General features: G+C 38.1%; 1 protein-coding gene across 1 annotated transcript in view; it reads left to right on the plus strand.

Moving 5' to 3' along the window:
- The window catches only part of TRPC6 (transient receptor potential cation channel subfamily C member 6), a 79,248-nt gene that overhangs the window by 33,617 nt on the left and 25,824 nt on the right, over nucleotides 1-19,807 (plus strand). Inside the window, exon 2 of the mRNA XM_039718720.1 lies at nucleotides 14,621-15,395. Within this exon, the coding sequence (XP_039574654.1) occupies nucleotides 14,621-15,395 (775 nt within the window). The remainder of the gene's footprint in view (nucleotides 1-14,620; nucleotides 15,396-19,807) is intronic.

The following is a 19,807-nucleotide window of genomic DNA, read 5'->3' on the forward strand; positions in this document are numbered from 1 at the left end:
CTTACACAGCCTGAAGTACTTCAGCACATCTTTTCCTTCCAGAGGCAATTTCAGTCTGGTTCCTTTCAGTTTCCATATATCTACTTCATCTCTGTATCAATAACAGTTGCACGTTTGCGAAGTATATTCTGGATAAAATCAGGAATTTGTGTCAGGACAATCCAACTAAGGACCTGTCATGTTTTGATTCCTCTGCATCACCAGTGATCTCTGAAAGCTCAGTCAAAAAGAGCAAGAAAATGACAAGGAAAACCATTAAAAGGAATCTAGAGTGGTTGTATTAAGTTTAATTAAGCAATCTTCAAAAGTAATTGCTTGAGGTGGTTAGTAAATCTAATGAAGAAAAATTATTCCCTTTTTTACACTGCTGAAAAAGTAATTACTGTCTGGGCTCAATATAATGCCCAAGTTATCACTTAACACAATGATGGGTAGCCCTAGAAGATGACCTGCTCTTTGTACAGATTTTGTTTGCTATAAAATGTGTGAATGGAAATTCAGCATTCTCGCAAGTGGAAAGTGAATCCAAGCTGTGTATGACAAGACATATAGCTGTGCTATTTCCTGTGTTACTCTCAATTCTTGTACTTCAATGACCATCTTCCATTCGGTTGCTGGGCTCTAAAATGTTTTATGGAAAAGCAGGTATCTACACTATGTATAACCATAAAAATTAATTGTTTGTTATATGAACCCTCTGAAGATTCTATGGTTTGAGGAGTTGGAGAGTCTCTGAAAACAAATTATTTATCCATCAATAGCAGGAAGATTGAAAACAAGGGAACATGCCTTGTTAATTTTCCAAAGTCCTTTCTAAGCACCATAAAAATGTTGCATGAGATAAGTGATATGCCTTATATTTTCTAAAATCACTTGACAAGATTCCTTTCTGGACATTATGAGCTGTGGTAAAATGGTGTTGAGTGAAAGATGAAATAGGATATTGGCCAATTTCCAGAAACCAAGAAACAGCCATAGATGGATCTTTTCATAATGGAAGGGAGCTAAGGTTGGAGTAATCCAGCAGCCTGTTTCTGTCAAAAGGGAGATTTTATTGTACGGCTGGGCTTCTTTATGTCTCAGGGGTGAAAGGAAGTTGAAGAATGGTAATACCACAGACAGGAGAGACAAATGCTGTCCTACATCCTGAAAAAAAAAACTGTACCATGTTTTCTGGAAAAGTAAACATACCTTCTGTATTTTAGAGAATCAGAAATAGAAATGGCAGGTGAACTTTTTTTTTTTTTTAATTTAATCTGTTTTGGATTGTTGTATTTTAGGGGTAAAACCTCTATGTTTATTCTTACAATTACAAGGCAAAGGATTTTGAGCCCTGATTACCTGAGTAGGTAATTATCTGTCTGCTGGAATCTGGTGTATCCCCCTGGAATGTTTGTGCAACATTTTCACTGTATATATTCCCTGAAGAATTTCTAAGTAGGATGCCTTTTCTGCCTGATCAGTTGATTGTTATTAACAACTATTTTCTAGGTTCCAACCATGTGAAGTGCAGCCCATCTATGCCTTAAATACCTTTAATTTTACACATAAACTAGAACCCAAAGTATTGAGAGGAATGTTGTGGTGTTTTTCAGGTTTTTTTTCTAGTCTGTTAATTTCATGGTATATTATTATTTACAAGCAATTTATTAATATCCTCTGGCGGGTTTTGAATATGGATATAGTAGGTGACAGTATTGTCTTTAATAAGTATTGGTTTAAAAATAAATGAAGGAGTTAAGAAAGTGCTTGGGGAGAAGCATTTCACAAATGAGGTTAATTAACACATATGTCAGTGAGCGGCATTCAGTTTATGAAAAAACCCCAGCAGAATGGAAATGGCTGTGGTAAAAGGGCACGGTTAAAATAAACTGAAGAATAGTAATGGTAGCAAGAGTTTCTCTGCTTTTAAAATATCTTCCTGAATGTGACAACATTATGAGCTGAAGTGAAATTAATTTTTAAACATCTCATAGCAACTCCACTGCTATCAGAAGGCTAATGCCTCAGGACTGTAAAGGACATCACTTTATATCTGAGGCATGACTTAAACACACCCTTCCCCAGCATTGCTTGAGTTTTCTTTCTGTTTTCCATATTTTTGGTCAATAAAATTCAACCAGAATCTTGTACCTCTGTGAAGTCTCTACAGATCTGCCCATTCGAGCAAGCAGGACAGAATAAAGTCTGCTAGGTTAGGTTTACTCATTGTTTCAGAGATTCAGGCAGTCTTTCACATGCTGCACCTACCCAGTGTTCAGCTGTGGACATCTGGAGTCACAGTCCCTGCAGTTCCACAGCTGGGACTTTGCTGGAGCTCATAAATGTGTAACTGTACTTAAGGGCCCTACCTCTCCAGCCATTACTCTTTGCTTTGGGAATATGATCTAGTGACTGTGGGTAGTGCCACTTCCCTGACTGCAGACAGCCTGAAACCATAGTTTCACAAAATATGAACTGCCCAGTTATCCTAAATTAGGTATCTGAGGTTTCCTGCCTTTATTTCAAAATCACCTGGTCCCAGCAGTATTAAACTTTACAAGTAGTGAAGCACTATTAAATGGGATTAAATCCTATTAAACTGAAACCCCATGTACCTGCATCTAGTATTTTTTCCCTCTAAAGGTCAGGAGGCACTATACAAAGTATGTTTCATGCATTATGGCGTGAACTATTCAGATGAGGGGAGCTATTAGAAAAAGGTTCTGACTGTGCTGTCAGGTACTTGAAAGAACTCGAGGTTCAAACTAGGTTGGGAGAATACAGGGGGAAGTTTTCCTCACTTGTGTTTTTTACAGCTAATTACTCACGTAGGAAGAAGCTGATCATCAGAACCATGGGGCTTACATGGCTGTTCTTCTCTAGCTGTGAGCCATAGGTGAATAAGATTTTGTAAAGGCAAGAGGAGTGAGATTTAGAGGATGGTATATGGCTCCAGTAGAACGCCCACCAGTGTTGCTGGAGAGTTTCTAGGCTCTTGCAGCAGCACTGAGAGCTTGTGCCATTGAACTTTCACATTTCAGCCCTGGAATGGCAGAGAAGAATGAGCTGCTACAGAGCCAATCAACTAATGGTTGATTCCCCCATCTTTCTGGTACATTGTACACAGATGTTAGTGTCTTTTAAAGCTGTTGTTTAATTTCAGACACTGATATTTGTTATAGAGGAATTAAATCAAGATCAGCTGTCTGAATGCTTGAGTTCTTCAAATTCTAAGGAAAGGCTACAGCTCAGGACAGTTTCTATTCCTTAAATGTATTTACATTAACCTCTTGAGTCTATTTTTTCTCTTAGGCGTGAAATGATTTTTATAAACATGAATCCATTAACTATAAATTACCACTGTACTAAATCAGATTCCACGTCTCTCTGATAAATTGTGGCTTTACTCAGAGGAGCAACACAAATGTAATTTTGTCTCTAGTATACAGATGTACCTTCCTGTTGCCTAATTTAATAATCTTTATTCATATTGAAGTTTACATAACAAAATATCCATTAAATTTTTTTTATTCAGCTAAATTTTTGCAACATCTATGTGATACAAATATTAAAACTATTGAGACTGGAATAGATTATAATAAAAGCATTTGGAATGTACTGTAGGCTATGCAAACACCTACATGGGAATGAGTCAAAAAAACCTTTTCAGGTAGGCATCTATATGCAATTATATATATTATTTGGTATACACATGATTCTGTGTCTAAATATATATATTTATATAAGAGGAAATTCAATCCCAGCAGTGTTTTTTTGTTGGCTGAATTTGTCTAGTTGCCCCTTGAGCCTGTTGTTAGCTTTTATCACCTGTAGCATTGCGTGACACGTTGCACATACTAACTGCACAGTATGACAGAGCATCTCCTTTGCCTTGCTTTGGATCACTAATCTGCTAATTTACTTCCTGCTCCCTTTTCTTCAGCTTTTTTTGTAGCAATAAGTTACAGGCTCTGCTTGTACTTGTTCCTGAAAAAAAGATAAATACAAAAGAAAGGAGGACAGGCAGAATAAGTGATCAGCTTTCCCTCCAAGTGCTACTTAAAAACATGTCTCTTTGTGGTCAAAATTGAAGAAGAAGTGGCAGAAGGAAAACACACACTATAAAAGGGGGATGTTGTGTCTCCAGATAGGTTTAAATGTATTGTTGTGTCAATGTGTCAGTGCATTGGCACATGTGCTCTAGATAGAGGGGGTATGTGTGTAAATGGGGCTCTGATCTTCATCAGCTCCCAGCCGGTCTCTGGGATCCTCTGTAGCTCTTCATTAGTGGTGCTGTGATGACTCAGAAATGTGAGCAAGAGGGCTGTGCATGGGCAGGGAGTCAGAGCAGGGTGCCAACTGCAGGCATCCTATTTGTGAACTCAGACAGTGATTGGACACGAGAGCATTAAATGCTTAGAAAATAACCTGGGCCTTCTGGACTCATAGGTTTCAACCTGTTTTCTGTTTAGGATTCACTAAAACTAGATATGCAGTGTCTTTCAGGTTTGCATTTTTCAGGTTTTTCAGCTGAAGGACCACTCTTACTGGTCTAAATATGATTAATATGCCCAGGTTCTGTTATGTGGTTGTGAAATGGGAAAGCACAACCCAGAGCTTGATAGAGAAAAACCACATGAAATTTTCCCATCTTCTAAATCATTTGTCATTATCATAGATAAATCACTTAATGAGTGAATACAAAATGCTGGCTTAAAAAAATCTCCTTCATTTTTGCTCCGTAACCTGTTGTTTTGAATAAAAGCTCACAGTAGGGTAGTTCAACAAAGGGACAATACAGTTGTGTCTAAGTGACTACTGTAGACAGTAGTCTTTGTGGTACAGATTGGTATTGGAATCAAATCTCCTTCTCTCTTCACTGATTTCTGTCCTCACACTGCCTCCCACCAGGGGACAGCACAAGGGTCTGCATCTGTGTGATAATCTGGTTTGGGGAGCTGGCCTTAGAGTAAGCATTTTCCTGGAGGGGTGGGGGGAGAAGAGGAGTTTGCTTATTTCAGAAAATAATTAATTTAATTTCTATTAATTTTCATTTAGATAGCTCCTTGCTTGGGGTCAGCCTGGAGATATCCCAGCATGTGTGTCAGGACACTGAATGACTTGGTACAACAGTAGCCATGAGCAGCCAAAGCAGAGCAGAGGGTTTGGAGTGTTTCTGCAAGAATGCACATGAAACAGCATCCTGACCTATTTTATGAAGCAGTTAGCAAAACTGCTGCACTGTATAAAATATGACAGTATGGGATTTAACCTGATTAGTTAAATAGAAATTAGACTTTATCCTTTTGAAATTAAAAAAAAAAGAAATTCAGTTTGTCCCTCTATCTCTGTGGGATCAACATTTTGTGTAAAAAGATTTGGAGAAATAAAACACTGAGCCTTGTCTTTAGTTTATTGTTTAAAAGATGTTTTCTGTTCAAGAATCTCAGCATTTCCAACAGTTGAGGGCCGACATTAAGTGGATTGTATGTAATAGAAGTTTGATTTGTTTGTATCCAGTTTTAGCATTCGTACAAGTATCCACACTCTATTTAAAGTGCTTTTATTTATAACCAGTGGGACACAGCACTAAAGCACGTGCTACACGGTAGTACAATGTTCCATGAGATATAAGAGAAATGGATTTTTCTTTTATTTGATTTTTCGTCACTTCGTTCCTAAGGAACTCTGTGAAAGTAACATGGGCTGTGGTATCAATGGCTGCTGTTTCACTGCTAATGTAATAATATTCTGTTTATAGAGGCATGTTTGTCATATACAGACAGCTGTGTTTGTGTTACAGCCACTATATCGATTGTGATTCTTCTGACTGAACAAAGTTTTAGCTTCATTTTAAAAAACCATGACCTGTTAACTTCAGTGATTTAGTCTACAAATCATCCAGAGTAGTCTTATGATACTAATAATAAGAGAGTTATGGAAACTTCAGTGGTGACTCTAATATGAACTGAATATACTTTTTTAGGGGGCTCCTATCTAGGTAAACAAATGGTTCTTAAATTGCCATCTCAGATAAAGTCAGGCCTGGCATTCTTAATTGCTAACTGCAGTGAGTTATTAAGACAGAAAGGCCAGTGATACTTAGTGGAGAGGAGAATGCTGGAGGCAGTTGTTGTCTGCAGTGGTCTTCCTGACCATCATCTCACAGTGAGGTGAGTAATGAGAGCCATAACTCACCAGAGCTGCTGGGCACGGCAGCCTGCAGCAGGCAGCTGCACTGTACAGTACTGATAGCTCTGCAAAAGGTGTGCCTTGAAATGGACAGAAAGGACTTGGCCAGAAAACAGAGTTTCTGAAAGTGGAGGTGGTTTCAGGGCTAACAGAAGAAACCTCAACAAGGACTGTCAGCTGCAGTGACAAAGTTAGGCATTGCCAGGTTACTGGGGAATCAACAAGAAATACAGAATTTAACATATTCCTTTGCATATGCAAGTGGAATACCTCTATAAACACATGACAGTGAAGACTGTGATATACTTCAGGTATTCATATAAAAGCCACAAATTAGCAAAGTAGCCAGCTGATAAAATGATGCTAAAGTCATGCTTTATATTTCATGTCTTCTAATTTTCTTTTTTATTCCCAGTCCAAAAGATAAAATACATACTTTAATTTGAATTATTAAGACTCTTTGATCTTTGTTTTACTGTTCTTAAACAAGTGAACTTTGGATGGTCTGTCCCCAGAAGGGCAGACGATATAACTAAGTTATACAGTAGGCACCAAGAGGAACTTCCTGAAAAACATGTAAGGAATGTGGAATCCTGTATTTTTTATTAGATGCTGGGTATAGATGAGAACAGTGGTGTTATTAAGTGTCAAGCTTAATAAAGTGTTTCATCTGGTGGGCACACACCAGTATTCTTTGCCACCTTCTGCAAGGAGCAGTGCAGAAAAAGAAATATTTTCTATCTTTAAACAACCTCAGAGCTGAGGTTTCACAGTGATCAAAGCTGTGAAAATAGGCCATTACACTCTAATTAAACTGTGCTTTAAAGAGTGAATGCATTCAACTTTTCTTTACAGTTGAGGAAAAATGTTTGAGCAGGTGTTACATAGAATGAACTAGTTTTGCAGACATAGCTAGACACCATTCTGAGCAAGATCAGCTACTGGAAAGTAGGAATTCAGTTTTTCAGTAATGATGATAAAATTAGGCTGCAAAAGCTATATTTAAAGTTTATTGTCAAATGTTTTCAGCAGCCAGGATGAAATGATGAATGGGCTCAGGTACAACTCAATCTTCAGACCTACAAAAAGGCAGATCCATAGAAGTCTTTTAAACCTTAAAAAGATAGTAATCCTCAAAGAAAAGGATGATGTATTTTGACGCTCCATACTAAGCAGTCTCAACCCATTTCTTCATGTCATCTGCCTTGCCTTACCATGCTAGGCAGACCCTGAGGTTAACTCAGTTGGAATGCCAGAGCATGGTGCTAGTAACACCAAGGTTGTGGGTTTGTTCCTCATATGGGCTGTTTACATCAGAGCTGGACTCAGTAATCCTCGTGGGTCCCTTCCAATTCAGAATATTCAGTGAATCTCTTTACTTTGCTTTGCAGTTGTCATGTATAAAAGCCTCTTGGCTGATAAAGCACTCTCTTCTCTCTTTTTTTTTTCCTCTCTTGGGAAAGAATTTAAATCACACCCCTCTTTAAAAGCTTCAAGCAATCTGAGTGCTATAACCTTTTGTATGTTATTCCTGATAAATCCTGATAAAGCTTTCCAGGTTACTTTTCCTCCTTAGGCCATTTTTATTCAGACACTGTTTTCCCAGTCATTTCCCTAAATGCTTCTATTTACTGGTTTTATTACTCAACTAAGGGTAAAAATTAGGGTGAATGAATGACAAATGCAATAAGGAACCTGGGAACTGGTTGTTTGCCTTATGTTGGGTGCTTTCTCTCCATCATCCATTAGATAGCCAAAAACCACTTTTCAGGAGAGAGAGAAAAATGTTTTGTTATTTCCTGAAAAAAGTGTTTGTCAGACTATTACCCTTCCAGGTTCACAAACTGTGACTGATGAAACACGCTCTAAAACATAATTGTTTTTAACTGCTTCTGTACAAAAGCATTTGCACAACATAACCAGTCAGCTTGGAGAATACACTTCTCAGCAGTCTGTAAACAAGAAAGCTTTGACAGTCCAGGTCTAAGAAAGACCTCTGGGACAGTTGCAAAAGGCAAATCAGTTTTCACTAAAATTTCAAATAAAAGTCTTAAAGATTTTATATTTATACTGGGTGTTAGATGTACATCTTCTGATAAAAACCCCACAAGAGTAAAAATACTCGTACTTTTCATCTGCTACAAAATTAAATACTTAAGAGTTGTTCATTATGGGGTTTTCTTACTTTCAAGACAGTCACTGTCACTGATTATTTGTAAGCTTTATTGCACATGTCCACAGGTGGTTTTGGCTTCTTATTTACATTGTTTTTCAGCCCCAGCTCACTTACAATTCACCACCAGCTCCTAAGGGTTTTGGAGGAATCTTGGATCCTCGTGCCAAAGGATGGAAAACCCAAGGTTTTTCAGATACCTGTTTCAAGATGTTTACCATCATTATGTTTAGAATTTCAATTTAATCTTACTTTCTACAGCCTGTCATTTTCTGTCCCTTAGCATGGTAAGATATAGAGGTTCACACCATGTGTCTGTCTAAGCTCCCATCCTATCTCTAGTTAGATGGAGTTTATATTATTTAATTTTATATATGCTACTATTTTTTAATGTATATCGATATATAATTTTATAAAATATGTTTGGCAGATTATATATGATATTATGTTATATGCTACATATATTTTTAATTTTTTATATAGAAATATGATAAAGGACAGTAGAAGAACAGAACATCCAAATCCAAATAATTGGATAGTTTCGAGCTAATTTATTATTGGATGTTTGGTGCTGATGATTTTGTTTGGCTTTACTTCCTGTCTGATCTCCTAGCTATTTGCTAATTATTGACAGTTTACCAATAGTGTAAGAGAATTGCATTTGAAAATTATTGATTTAGTTTAGGTTTTTTCTTCTCTTTGTAAGAATAGGCTCATGGCCTTCAAAGTTTTCTGGAAGCTTCCCCACAGAGTTGGTTCAGGAATGATTACTAATGGCTTTAACCTTGTTTCAGCTATGTACTTGACTTTGAACAAACAGTGGATGCTATTGTCACAGATTGGACAATCTTAAAAATTCTTGAGCTTCACAAGACTAAGGAGTTTGTGATTAAACCAGTGTGTCAACACAACTTTCTCCACTTACTTTCCTCTGAGACTGTTTGTGTCTATGACTTTTTTTTCTTCAGGATGCTGCTGGTAGTGTCAGCCTCCTTTTTTTACTTGCCGTGTTTCCAGCCTGTAGATTTGGATTGCTGGCAGTGTACAGGAGGACACATTTATTTTCTTTTCATGAGAACAACAGGCTTTATGTCTTTATATTCCTATATGCAGGTCAGGGACTTCAGTGTAGTCTCTTGCTAAAGCATGGCCCTGAAGATAGTAGCAAAGTTGGATTTTTTGAGTTTATATGTTCTAATTTCTTGAGATGTCAGTGTTCTTCTAAAGGTTAAAAACATTTGAAGGAAAGCCAAGCCTCATAGTTAAATGCATTAACAGATTACTCTTACAAGGTAATTTTAAAGTATTATAAGATCTTCTAAATGAGTAAAGGAAGATGAGGACTCTAAATTGTCACTATAACAGCTTGTTCAGCTTCTAGCAGATATTGCAGAATCTCCTACAAAACATTTTACTTTGGATTCTAATGCTGTGGATACTCAGAGTTTCCAAGACCAAACTTTCCCAGCTTCACAACTCTTTGTCATGACAGTTCACATCCTCAAGGGGAGTTGAGGGTCAAAATCAGATCTTTCAGTATAGTCCTTTCACTTCATAAATCTGAGACTCATTGTCTGAGACCTGATTATGGAAAGTCAGCAAAGGCAGAATTCTTTCTCACAGGAGAATCCATAGTGCCTAAATGATTTCTTGGATGAAAATGCACCTGAAAGATAGCCAAAGATGTACTGCACCAAAAAAGGTGTCTAATAATTTATACTCCAAACACACAAGGGTTCACTGTATTTTAAGTTTAGGAAGATGTACTCAAGAAGGGTTTTGTTCTGTGGCAGACAGCTTCATGGCTGTAGCGGGAAATGACAGGAGCTTCACTCAGCAAGATGAAGATTGAGAGGAGATATGATTGCTATGAGTTGGTGTTTTGCAGATGACTACTGTAGGAGAAAGCGATACTTAGTTTGAGTAAAATAGATCTAAATTGGTGATTTTTAAATTTAGGCTGAAAATTAGGTTGATGTTTCTGAGTACTAGAACAATCAAATTCAAGATTAGTCTTTCTGTGTGATTAGTGACAGTCAATAAAATTTCAGCAAGACAGACACTTCCTTCAAGATAGAGTGATATTTTAATGGGAATTGTTTGAGGTGATATCTGTACTTGTAAGGGACTTTACTCCATCGTCCTTCTGTGGTCTATATTCCTGTTAAATTCTATGCATTAATGGAGACTTCTCACCTAATCTGCTGGAATTCTCTTTGAAACAATGGAAAAATATAAGTTGTCCACTTATAAAGTAGGTAGGAGAAATGTCTCCCCTTTATCTACAGAGAAGATAAAGATGACTAATTTATACTAGGATTCTACTGCTCTTAAGGTGGAAGTGAGATGAGCGGAGTACCATCCTGTATAATTCACAAAATCAATCTTACTGTGCTTCAAGTGGAAGATATGATAGAGACTGTGTGACCTTTGTTGCTCTCTTGCATTTAATTTCTAATTTTGTAGAACTCCTTCCTGTAATATGATGTCAAAAATGATGACAATATTTCAGCCTTGTTCATACTGGCTCTTCCATGCTAAGGATTAATGAGTATGGTAGTTTAGACTGCATTTACCCAAAGTGCATTGGTAGTGTCTTGCAATCAACAGTTACAGTCTGAGAAGGATGAGGTTTCAAGTGGCTTTAAGATTTATATGGCCAGTACTGTGACATGAGCATCTATTTAAGAAAAAATGAACTGGAAGGACCTTAGTGAATGTAAAATAAATGTAAGAACATCAGAATAAAACAAGACTGAACATACTCTTTTGGATCATCAAATTCCTTTCTCTGCGCTTGGAGGCAGTCAGGTGTCTTGCACTTTTCTGAACAAACTCCTGAAGTAATGTTTGTTTCTCTATCTAGTTAAGCAGAAATAATAAAACAGAAATTTCAGCTTTCTGTGTTGCAATTAAACATACTTATAGCCTTGTGCTTCAAGAACCAGTTTTAATGACAAATCCTTAAATTTAATTAACTGTAGTTGCAAATGGACAAACCAGGACGTTCATTTAATACATACAAAATGCATTGATGCAGGAAAAATTGGTTACATTGAGATTCTAGAGGTCTGCATCAGACATGTGGTACAGGCCAGCAAACAATAATAATATATTCTGTTTCATTCTATAATAAGTTCTAATTCAGTTGATGAGCTACTGTATAAGGAATGTATGTATTTAATATCCTATTTAAGCAATGATTTTCTTCTAAATGCAGGCAAGGAAAGAGGAAGTGGTACTAGACAAAGATGCTAATTCAAAGTATTCTTCACTGCAATGATTACCCTTTGCTTTGATAAACCATACTGAATGTATTGCTAGAATAGGAATAGAATTTCTTTCCCTTATTTAAAAAATGGAAGAGGAAGTGTTTAATGAACAGCAGTTTTTGGCTGTGGGCTGTGTCAGTTCACCACCACAGACTGATTATGCTGGTGGACCCAGTGACGAAGGACCCAGGTGAAGCTGAGGTACTCCGTGCTGCCTTTGCCTCTGTTTTAAACAGTAATATCTGTCCCCATAAGCATTATTTGGGTGAGTTAATCACCCCAGACTGCTGAAGCTGATGCACCTCAGGAAATAGTGATCACCAGGATTCTGTTGAAGGGTTTGTTTCCTTGTTCAAAGATCAAATACTAGCAAAATAATTTTATACTGGGTTAGTTTTGCAGGACACATAAAGATACATAGTTTATATCAATGATGTTGGTATTGACAATTTCACTAAGATTTTAGTCTTCGTTGAACTACATTGTAGTGAAGTGTATTTGAGCATATGTATGTAAATAATAATTAAGCTGCTATTCAATAAAGAAAAAATATGAAGTTGTGGGGAATATTGAATAGTTTAGCAGAGTAATTCTAGAAGAGAAAATTATTTGTCTTTATTATTTAGAAGAAGGTTGACAAATATGTTCCAATTTTTTTGTGAGTTGTATTTTTTATCTGTTTATAGATATTTTATCTGTATAAATCTGCTCTGAACAGATTTAGAGGAGTATCAAATTGAACATCAGGAAGAATTTCTTCATGGAAAGGATTGTTAAGGAAAGGAGTGCCCAGGGAGGTGGTGCAGTTACTTGGTGCTTGATACTTCGTGCTTTGGTCAGGTTGATGAAGTAGTGATGAGTCAAAGATTGGACTTGATGATCTAGGAGGTCTATTCCAATCTAAATGATTCTGTCCTTCTGTGAAATAACTTCAGTGTAAATAATTTAAATTATGTTCAACAGCAATTGGTTGCTGCACTGAAGAAAGAAGCAGTTCAAGATAGATAGGGAATTACTGCATTTAAATTATCAGTTTACTCAAAACTGAGAAGCCAATGTGGAGCTAAGAAAGTTGGAAAACTTGGTGCACTTAAAAGATGGTAGAAAGCAAGCTTGCCATGATTTCTCCCTCTGCACCCTTGGGTGCCACGTCTCAGGACTCTGTGTCTGGTTGTTAAGTTGAAGCCTGGGTCAGTCTGCCTTAAATGTAGGTAACACTGGTAAAGCCCTCCTCTGATAGAAAATAACAAATCAGTAAAAAATGCGTATGGAAACTTTGCACTGCTTTTCAGACTTGCTACGAATGTGATTCCACAGGAACACACTGAATTGTAAAAATACGGCAAGCTTACAAAATTCAACACATGCACAGGAAAACTAGGATAAATATAAAATAAAGCTCATATAGCTTTTTTTCAGAGCTACATTTCACGGTTCATAGGATTCGCATTTATCACTACGAGAAAGGTTTGCTTTTGAAATTAATTTAAACTTAAAACGAAACATTTCTTTGCTTGATTTAAATATTTTGTGCTTCCCTACTAGCAATTCTGAATAATTATTTCTTAAAAATATCAAATAATGAAACTAATAATTATAATTAATAGTTACTGTTGTCAGTTGTGATCTATTCCACATTCCATACCTATTATTATCTTGAAGAAAAATGGTCCTTTCATATTTAAGACTTTGGCAATTTCAAGTATTTCCAGTGCTGCAGAAGACTGTATCTCTAGAACAGAGAAGGCAAGAAAAAGAAAGGAAATTTATACTAAAGCTAAATCTAAACAACCTAGAATAAATACCTTGTAATGTTACTTTTTGTGAATAAATTTTGAATCACAAAGGACTAATTTTTTAAACTGAAATTTTAATTCATATTCATTAATGTTTAATGAATAAAATATTGCTTATGATTATTTTTTGTGGGAAATACTGAATGTAGTGAAGTGTATTTGAACATATATATGTAAAGAATAATTAAGCTACTATTCAATAAAGAAAAAAGATAAAGTTGTGGGGAATATTGAGTAGTTTAGCAGAGTAATTCTAGACGAGAAAATTATTTGCAATTTAATTTATATTGAAGATTGGAATCTTAATAGGCTGAAAAAATAAGATTTAATTAGTGAATTAGATTTCCTTCTTTTTAAAGAGAATGTAGCATATTTTGTAACATTTCTCAGAAAACTTAAGTTTGCTATGTTCACTTTATAATAATGACTAAATAATTATTAATGAGGTATTTAATAATTATGGTTGGAAATGGCTGAGGATTTCAGTAGTAGCAGACTGGACAACATTTCAGAGCTATCATGAATCAAGAATTAGCAGGATTTGTTGTCAAGCCCCTGAGTGAAGGAATAAATAGCATATCAAGATTATGAACCATAATAATGAAAAGAATGGCAGAGATGGGATGTAAGAGATGCCATACAATGTATTTGATGTGCTTTTATCTTGTCCAGATTCAGTTAATGCCTGAGCACTCCATTATAGATGTCAGAAAAACATCAGCAGGGTGAAGAGGAGAAGCCAGAGCCAAAATATAAGTTAGATGGTTGCTGAAGTAGGGAGATAAGAGCAAGTGAAGTCAGCCTGCCTGCTTTTGTGAAGCAGAAGGGAGTTTAGAGAGCTTCCATCTTTGTGTGCCCTGCTGTCCTGAGCAATCCCTCATTTCTCATCCCACCACTGCTGACTCCTTTCACACTGTAGCTTATTCTCACTCTGAGCTGGGAGGACAAAATAAGGAAAAAAAGGTTAGCTTTAAATGATTGATGACAGCTTTTTCTTTCTGTTGAAATAAAATGTAGCTGGCTACTGATTCTCAGGTTGTGTAGTAACAGTGGTTACAAAATGCATTGAGGGCAGAGTTTCTGGTGTCCCTACTTCACTCAAAATACACAGCAGATAAAGGATTAGAGTATTTTTATTAATTATTAATCAAAATGGATATGCGCTTGCATAAAGAAGAACTAACAATTTCTCTGTGTGCACACAGCCGGGGCAACGAGAACAGGCTGGCCCTGAGGCGACAGACCATTCTGCGGGAGAAGGGCAGGAGGCAGGCCAGCCGCGGGCCAGCCTACATGTTCAATGACCACTCCACCAGCCTTTCCCTGGAGGAGGAGCGTTTCCTGGATGCCGCCGAGTATGGAAATATCCCGGTGGTTCGCAAAATGCTGGAGGAATGCCCCTCGCTCAATGTCAACTGCGTGGACTACATGGGGCAGAACGCCTTGCAGCTGGCAGTGGCCAATGAGCACCTGGAGATCACAGAGCTGCTGCTGAAGAAGGAGAACCTGGCCCGGGTGGGGGACGCCTTGCTGTTGGCCATTAGCAAGGGCTACGTTCGGATAGTGGAAGCCATCCTGAGCCACCCCGCGTTTGCCGAGGGCAAGAGGCTGGCTCTGAGCCCCAGCCAGTCGGAGCTGCAGCACGACGACTTCTACGCGTACGACGAAGACGGCACGCGGTTCTCCCACGACGTCACGCCCATCATCCTGGCTGCTCACTGCCACGAGTATGAGATCGTGCACACCCTGCTGCGGAAAGGAGCTCGCATCGACAGGCCGCACGACTACTTCTGCAAGTGCAGTGAGTGCAATCAGAAACAAAAGCATGACTCTTTCAGCCATTCCAGGTCCAGGATCAATGCCTACAAAGGTCTGGCCAGCCCTGCTTACCTGTCTTTGTCCAGTGAAGACCCTGTCATGACTGCCTTAGAGCTCAGCAATGAGCTGGCTGTGCTTGCCAACATTGAAAAAGAGTTCAAGGTGAGTAGAGGGACGCTGATTCTGGCAGACACAGAACTGCAAACTTTATCCTTCATAAATCAGCAAAATAATGTGGGAAAAGATACAGTTTTTTACTAAATGGAAGATTAAAATCTTTGTGAATATCCTATTGCCGTGTGCCGGTTATAATTCACACTGCTTATGGAGAATGTGCCAATGAACTCATTTTCTACTTCCTATCAGGCAGGAGAGTGAAGGAGGCCCTTCAAACCTGTGGCTGAAGCTGGTTTAGGGCAGGGGAAAGAGGAGACTAAAGTGGTACATTTTAGTTACTTAAGACAGGCAAGTTGCATGGTTCTATTAAACCCTCATGCATTCTCTTTAGTTGCTTGTATTTGGACTTGAAACTTTCATACTTGAAGTGTATTGCATTCCTTCATTAGGAGGATTCTAAATAAATGTCCTCCTTTTTTAATGTGCTGTTCTGGTATTTCTGTTCACCTCTTCCTCTTTCTTATTTGTGCTTACTTATATGCAAACTCTGTAGAGTTAAAAGGTTTTTTCAGTGTTACATAGAAATTTTAGTACATAATAAATGCATGTTTTTGAAAAAAAAAAAATTAATAGTTGAGACCCAGGCTCTGTAGACTCTTGAAGCTTGAGTTAAGGCAGTAAGAATGTAAGGTTTTATCTGTCAGTAAATGCGAAGTCAAGCCTTGTGCAAACATTGACAATGTTATTTATGACTTGGGTTAGCTAAAATCACTTAGTGTGGGTTTGCCTCATGGGACCCTGTCGAAAGCAGATGCTCCTGTGACAGAGCAATATATATAGACTTCACTAGCAGGACATCAATATCCTTCCAAAGCTGTAACAGAATAATTTCCAACATTGTGTTAGCAAATTTTTGAAGTTGTCATGATCAATATTTTACTATAATCTTAGCGCTCGTACAGTTCACAAAACTGTGAATCTGCCTTTACTCGGCCAACCTGGGCTGAGGTGCTGCAGTTCTGAATTAATTCCCCTGGACTTGTGCTCATAGGTAGCACCATTCTATTATAAGAAGCTGGAGAGGGAAAATAAGGAAGAGAAATCTACAAGGTGATCTTAAAAACAGCACCTGGACTGCTAAAATTGAAGGGAAGGAGAAAAAACCAAAATGCTGGGAGGACCATTTGAGATTATTGCAGAGACTGTATATCTGCCCCATGAAGTCCCTGGCAGAAACCTTTAGGACCTCAGTGGACTAAGATTTAATCCACTGATTTAATGTACAGTTCAGTGAAGAGTATTGAAACCACATACTTCTTTCTCTTTAGCAGCTGCTGATGGCAACAAAAGGACTTGATTAACTTAAAGCAGAGTAAATTTAGAACAGAGCTAAAAACTGTTTTTCATAAACCATAAGTGCAGCCTGTTAAGTTCACAGCTACATTGAGATAAATAGCATGTCTGATTTGTAGGACCTGTATAGATCCCTTTACCACAGTTGGAGTGGCACAAGCTAAGATTATTATAAAGATAAATAAAATCATCATCTGGAGAAGCCAGCAAGAGGTGCCCTTCAAATGCTACAGAACACCATCAGTGAGATGATTGGGAGCACAGCACCTGTCCATGGCACCACCAGGCAGGGAATGGAGCACACAGGTGACAACCCAAGTAGGCTGGGTCAAGAAGAAGCTTCTGCAGCCAGCTCTGAAGTGCCATGAGGAGGTCCTTCTTTGGTGACTTCTGTTTTTCCAGTTCCTCTTTTGTCTCAGTTGCTCTCTGTAAAATGAGAGCTTCGCTTCTAGTATAGTGTTGTACAAAGAATTTTAACAGATTTTGGATACTGTCCCTCAGCAGAAACAGGAGATTAGATGAGAGACAAAGCAGCTCCATACTTCTGGGCATTGATCATCCAGGATTTGCTGGGAATATGCATACTCTTTGGGTAGAGTCGAGTGGAATAGGAACACTGAGGAGCACAAGGCAAGGTGGAAATTTAACTCTCCAATAATTTAAGTTTTCACCAGGAGCAGGCAGCTGGCAACATAAGGTCTTTTGGGAATGTTTTTATAGACACTAAAACCATGTAGTGGTTCTGGATAAATGTTAAAGACTGTGAAGTATATTTATAACTGAATTTATGAGAGCTGACATTTACACTATTGATAAGCAGTAATATTTATAATATCTAGACAGGCCAGGGACTTGACTGCAAAATACCGTCCTTAGGTTCAGTGAAGGCAGTACAAGTGTGTAAAAGTTACAAGAACTAGAAGCTGTCAGCTTTACTGAGTCTGGGCTTGTTTGCACTCCTGCAAGCTTGTATACCTGGTTGCAGCAATTAATCTAAAAAAATCTTACCCTTGCTTTATTTCAGGAGTTTGCTACAATTATTTGGAGAGTAGTCACTACGTAAAAGTGTGGGTTTGGTAAAAATGCTTTACATATGTTAGTGTAATCAAAACAAGTATATTTTTAGTGCATAGGTTAGCTGGACGTGGCAAGTCTTTAGCTCCACCTAGGGTTAGCCTGAGCCATTTAAAGTATTTCAAATCTTACCTAAATTAAAACTGAGCTTTCTGGTAACACACCATTTTAGGTCGCCCATTTTGTAGTGCTGATAGCATATTGTAGCAGGGAAACTTTCAAGTGGTTGCCTACAGCAGCCAGAACACAGATAATTTCCAGGTCTTCTTCAGAGGCAATAGGAATGATCAGTGCTAGACTGTGATGCTGGTTGTTTTATGACTGTCCTATAAATTGCTTCTCTCTTCTAATATTAGAAAGAACACTGGGCATGAAACTGTGTTTCATACAAAATAGGAAATGCCACAGTCAGGAGAAACCATTATCCTCTGGAATAAACCCTTTTCTTCCTACAAACCTATGCAGTAGTGTCATCCAGCATTACATGCCTTTTGCATTTTGTTGCAGGTATTAAAAGTGTTGCAGTATTTAAGAGTGTTTTGGAGAAAAAATACTTTATTAGGAGTAAAATCAGAAAAAAGATTACTTCTGAAGGAAGAATAACTGGACACACGTGTAAAGCACAGCATAGAAATATTTCTGTACCGAAAAATAGCTAGTTCAAGCTTCCTAAGTAATTCTGAGGTCTTCAGGTATTTCTGAAGACCATTTATTTTAGTTTTGTGTCATAGAACCATAGAGTGGTTTAGGTTGTAAGTAACCTTAAAGATCATCTAGTTCCAACTGCGCTGCCAGGACAGGGAACCTTCCATTGCACCAGGTTACTCAGACCCCCATCTAACCTGGTCTTGAACATCTGCAGGGATGGAAAGTCCTCTAAGGACAACCTATTCCAGTGTCTTACCACTCTTAAAGTAAATAATCTTTTCCTAATAGTTAGTCTAAACCTATGCTCCTTCAGCTTAAGGACATTGGCTCTGGTCCTGTCCTGCCAGGCTTTATTCTCAAGTCCCTCTCCAGCTCTCTTGGAGCCCTTTCAGGTACTTGAAGGTTCTATAAGGTCTCGCTGGAGCCTCGTCTTCTCCAGGCTGAACAGCCCAAGCTCTCTCAGCCTGTCTGCATGGGAGAGGTGCTCCAGCCCTCTGATTGTCCTTGTTGGCCTCCTCTGGACTTGCTCCAACAAGTCAACCTCTTCCTTATGTTGGGGGCTCCAGAGCTGGACACAGCCCTGCAGGTGGGGTCTCAGCAGAGCAGAGCAGAGGGGCAGAATCCCCTCCCTGGCCCTGCTGCCCACACTGCTTTGGATGCAGCCCAGGGCACAGTTGACTCTTTAGGCTGCAGTCTGACATTGCTGGCTTATGCTGAGTTTTTCATCCACAACACTCCCAGTCCTATGTCTCATGGTTTTTCTTGATCCATTCTCTGCCCAGCCTGTGCTTGCACTTGGGTTTGCTTCAGCACATGTGCAGGACATGGCTTAGTGTGCAGCTTTACAAAGTTTGATATTTTATAGAATATTTTTAGTTTTGGAGAAGGTGCTCATGTTTTCTCTCATCTCAATGGTTTGCCCACCTAAGAGTGGGCAAACTACTTTACTATGTACATGAAAATGTAGACGATATATTACAAATGTTGTCCTGCAGAGATGTGGCCTGAAGTTTTGAGAGGGACAGTTGTGGCCCAGTGCTGTTCAAAATAGATAAGATTAGCATTTATTATAAAGTCCACTGCAACTATAATGGCAACTGTCTGGTTTATTGTTTAAAGAGGTGAAGTGGAAAATGTGTTTTCAAGTTAAACATAGATATATTACTATTTGCTGTGAAGTAGTCCCCCCTGATAATATTGTCCAAATTTGCTTTTCTGATGAGAAGCAAAATTCAATTTACCATCTCAAAATCAAATTTTCTGGGTTGTTTTTTTTGTTTGGTTGGTTTTTTTTAATTTATATAATCTCCATTACAGAAATGGGATCCCTGTCTTCACTACAGCTATTGTCAGCTTTCCTAAAGAAAAAGTAATATCACCTG

This window comes from Passer montanus, unplaced genomic scaffold, assembly GCF_014805655.1.
Source record: "Passer montanus isolate IOZ18808 unplaced genomic scaffold, ASM1480565v1 scaffold4, whole genome shotgun sequence".
Lineage (NCBI taxonomy): Eukaryota > Metazoa > Chordata > Aves > Passeriformes > Passeridae > Passer > Passer montanus.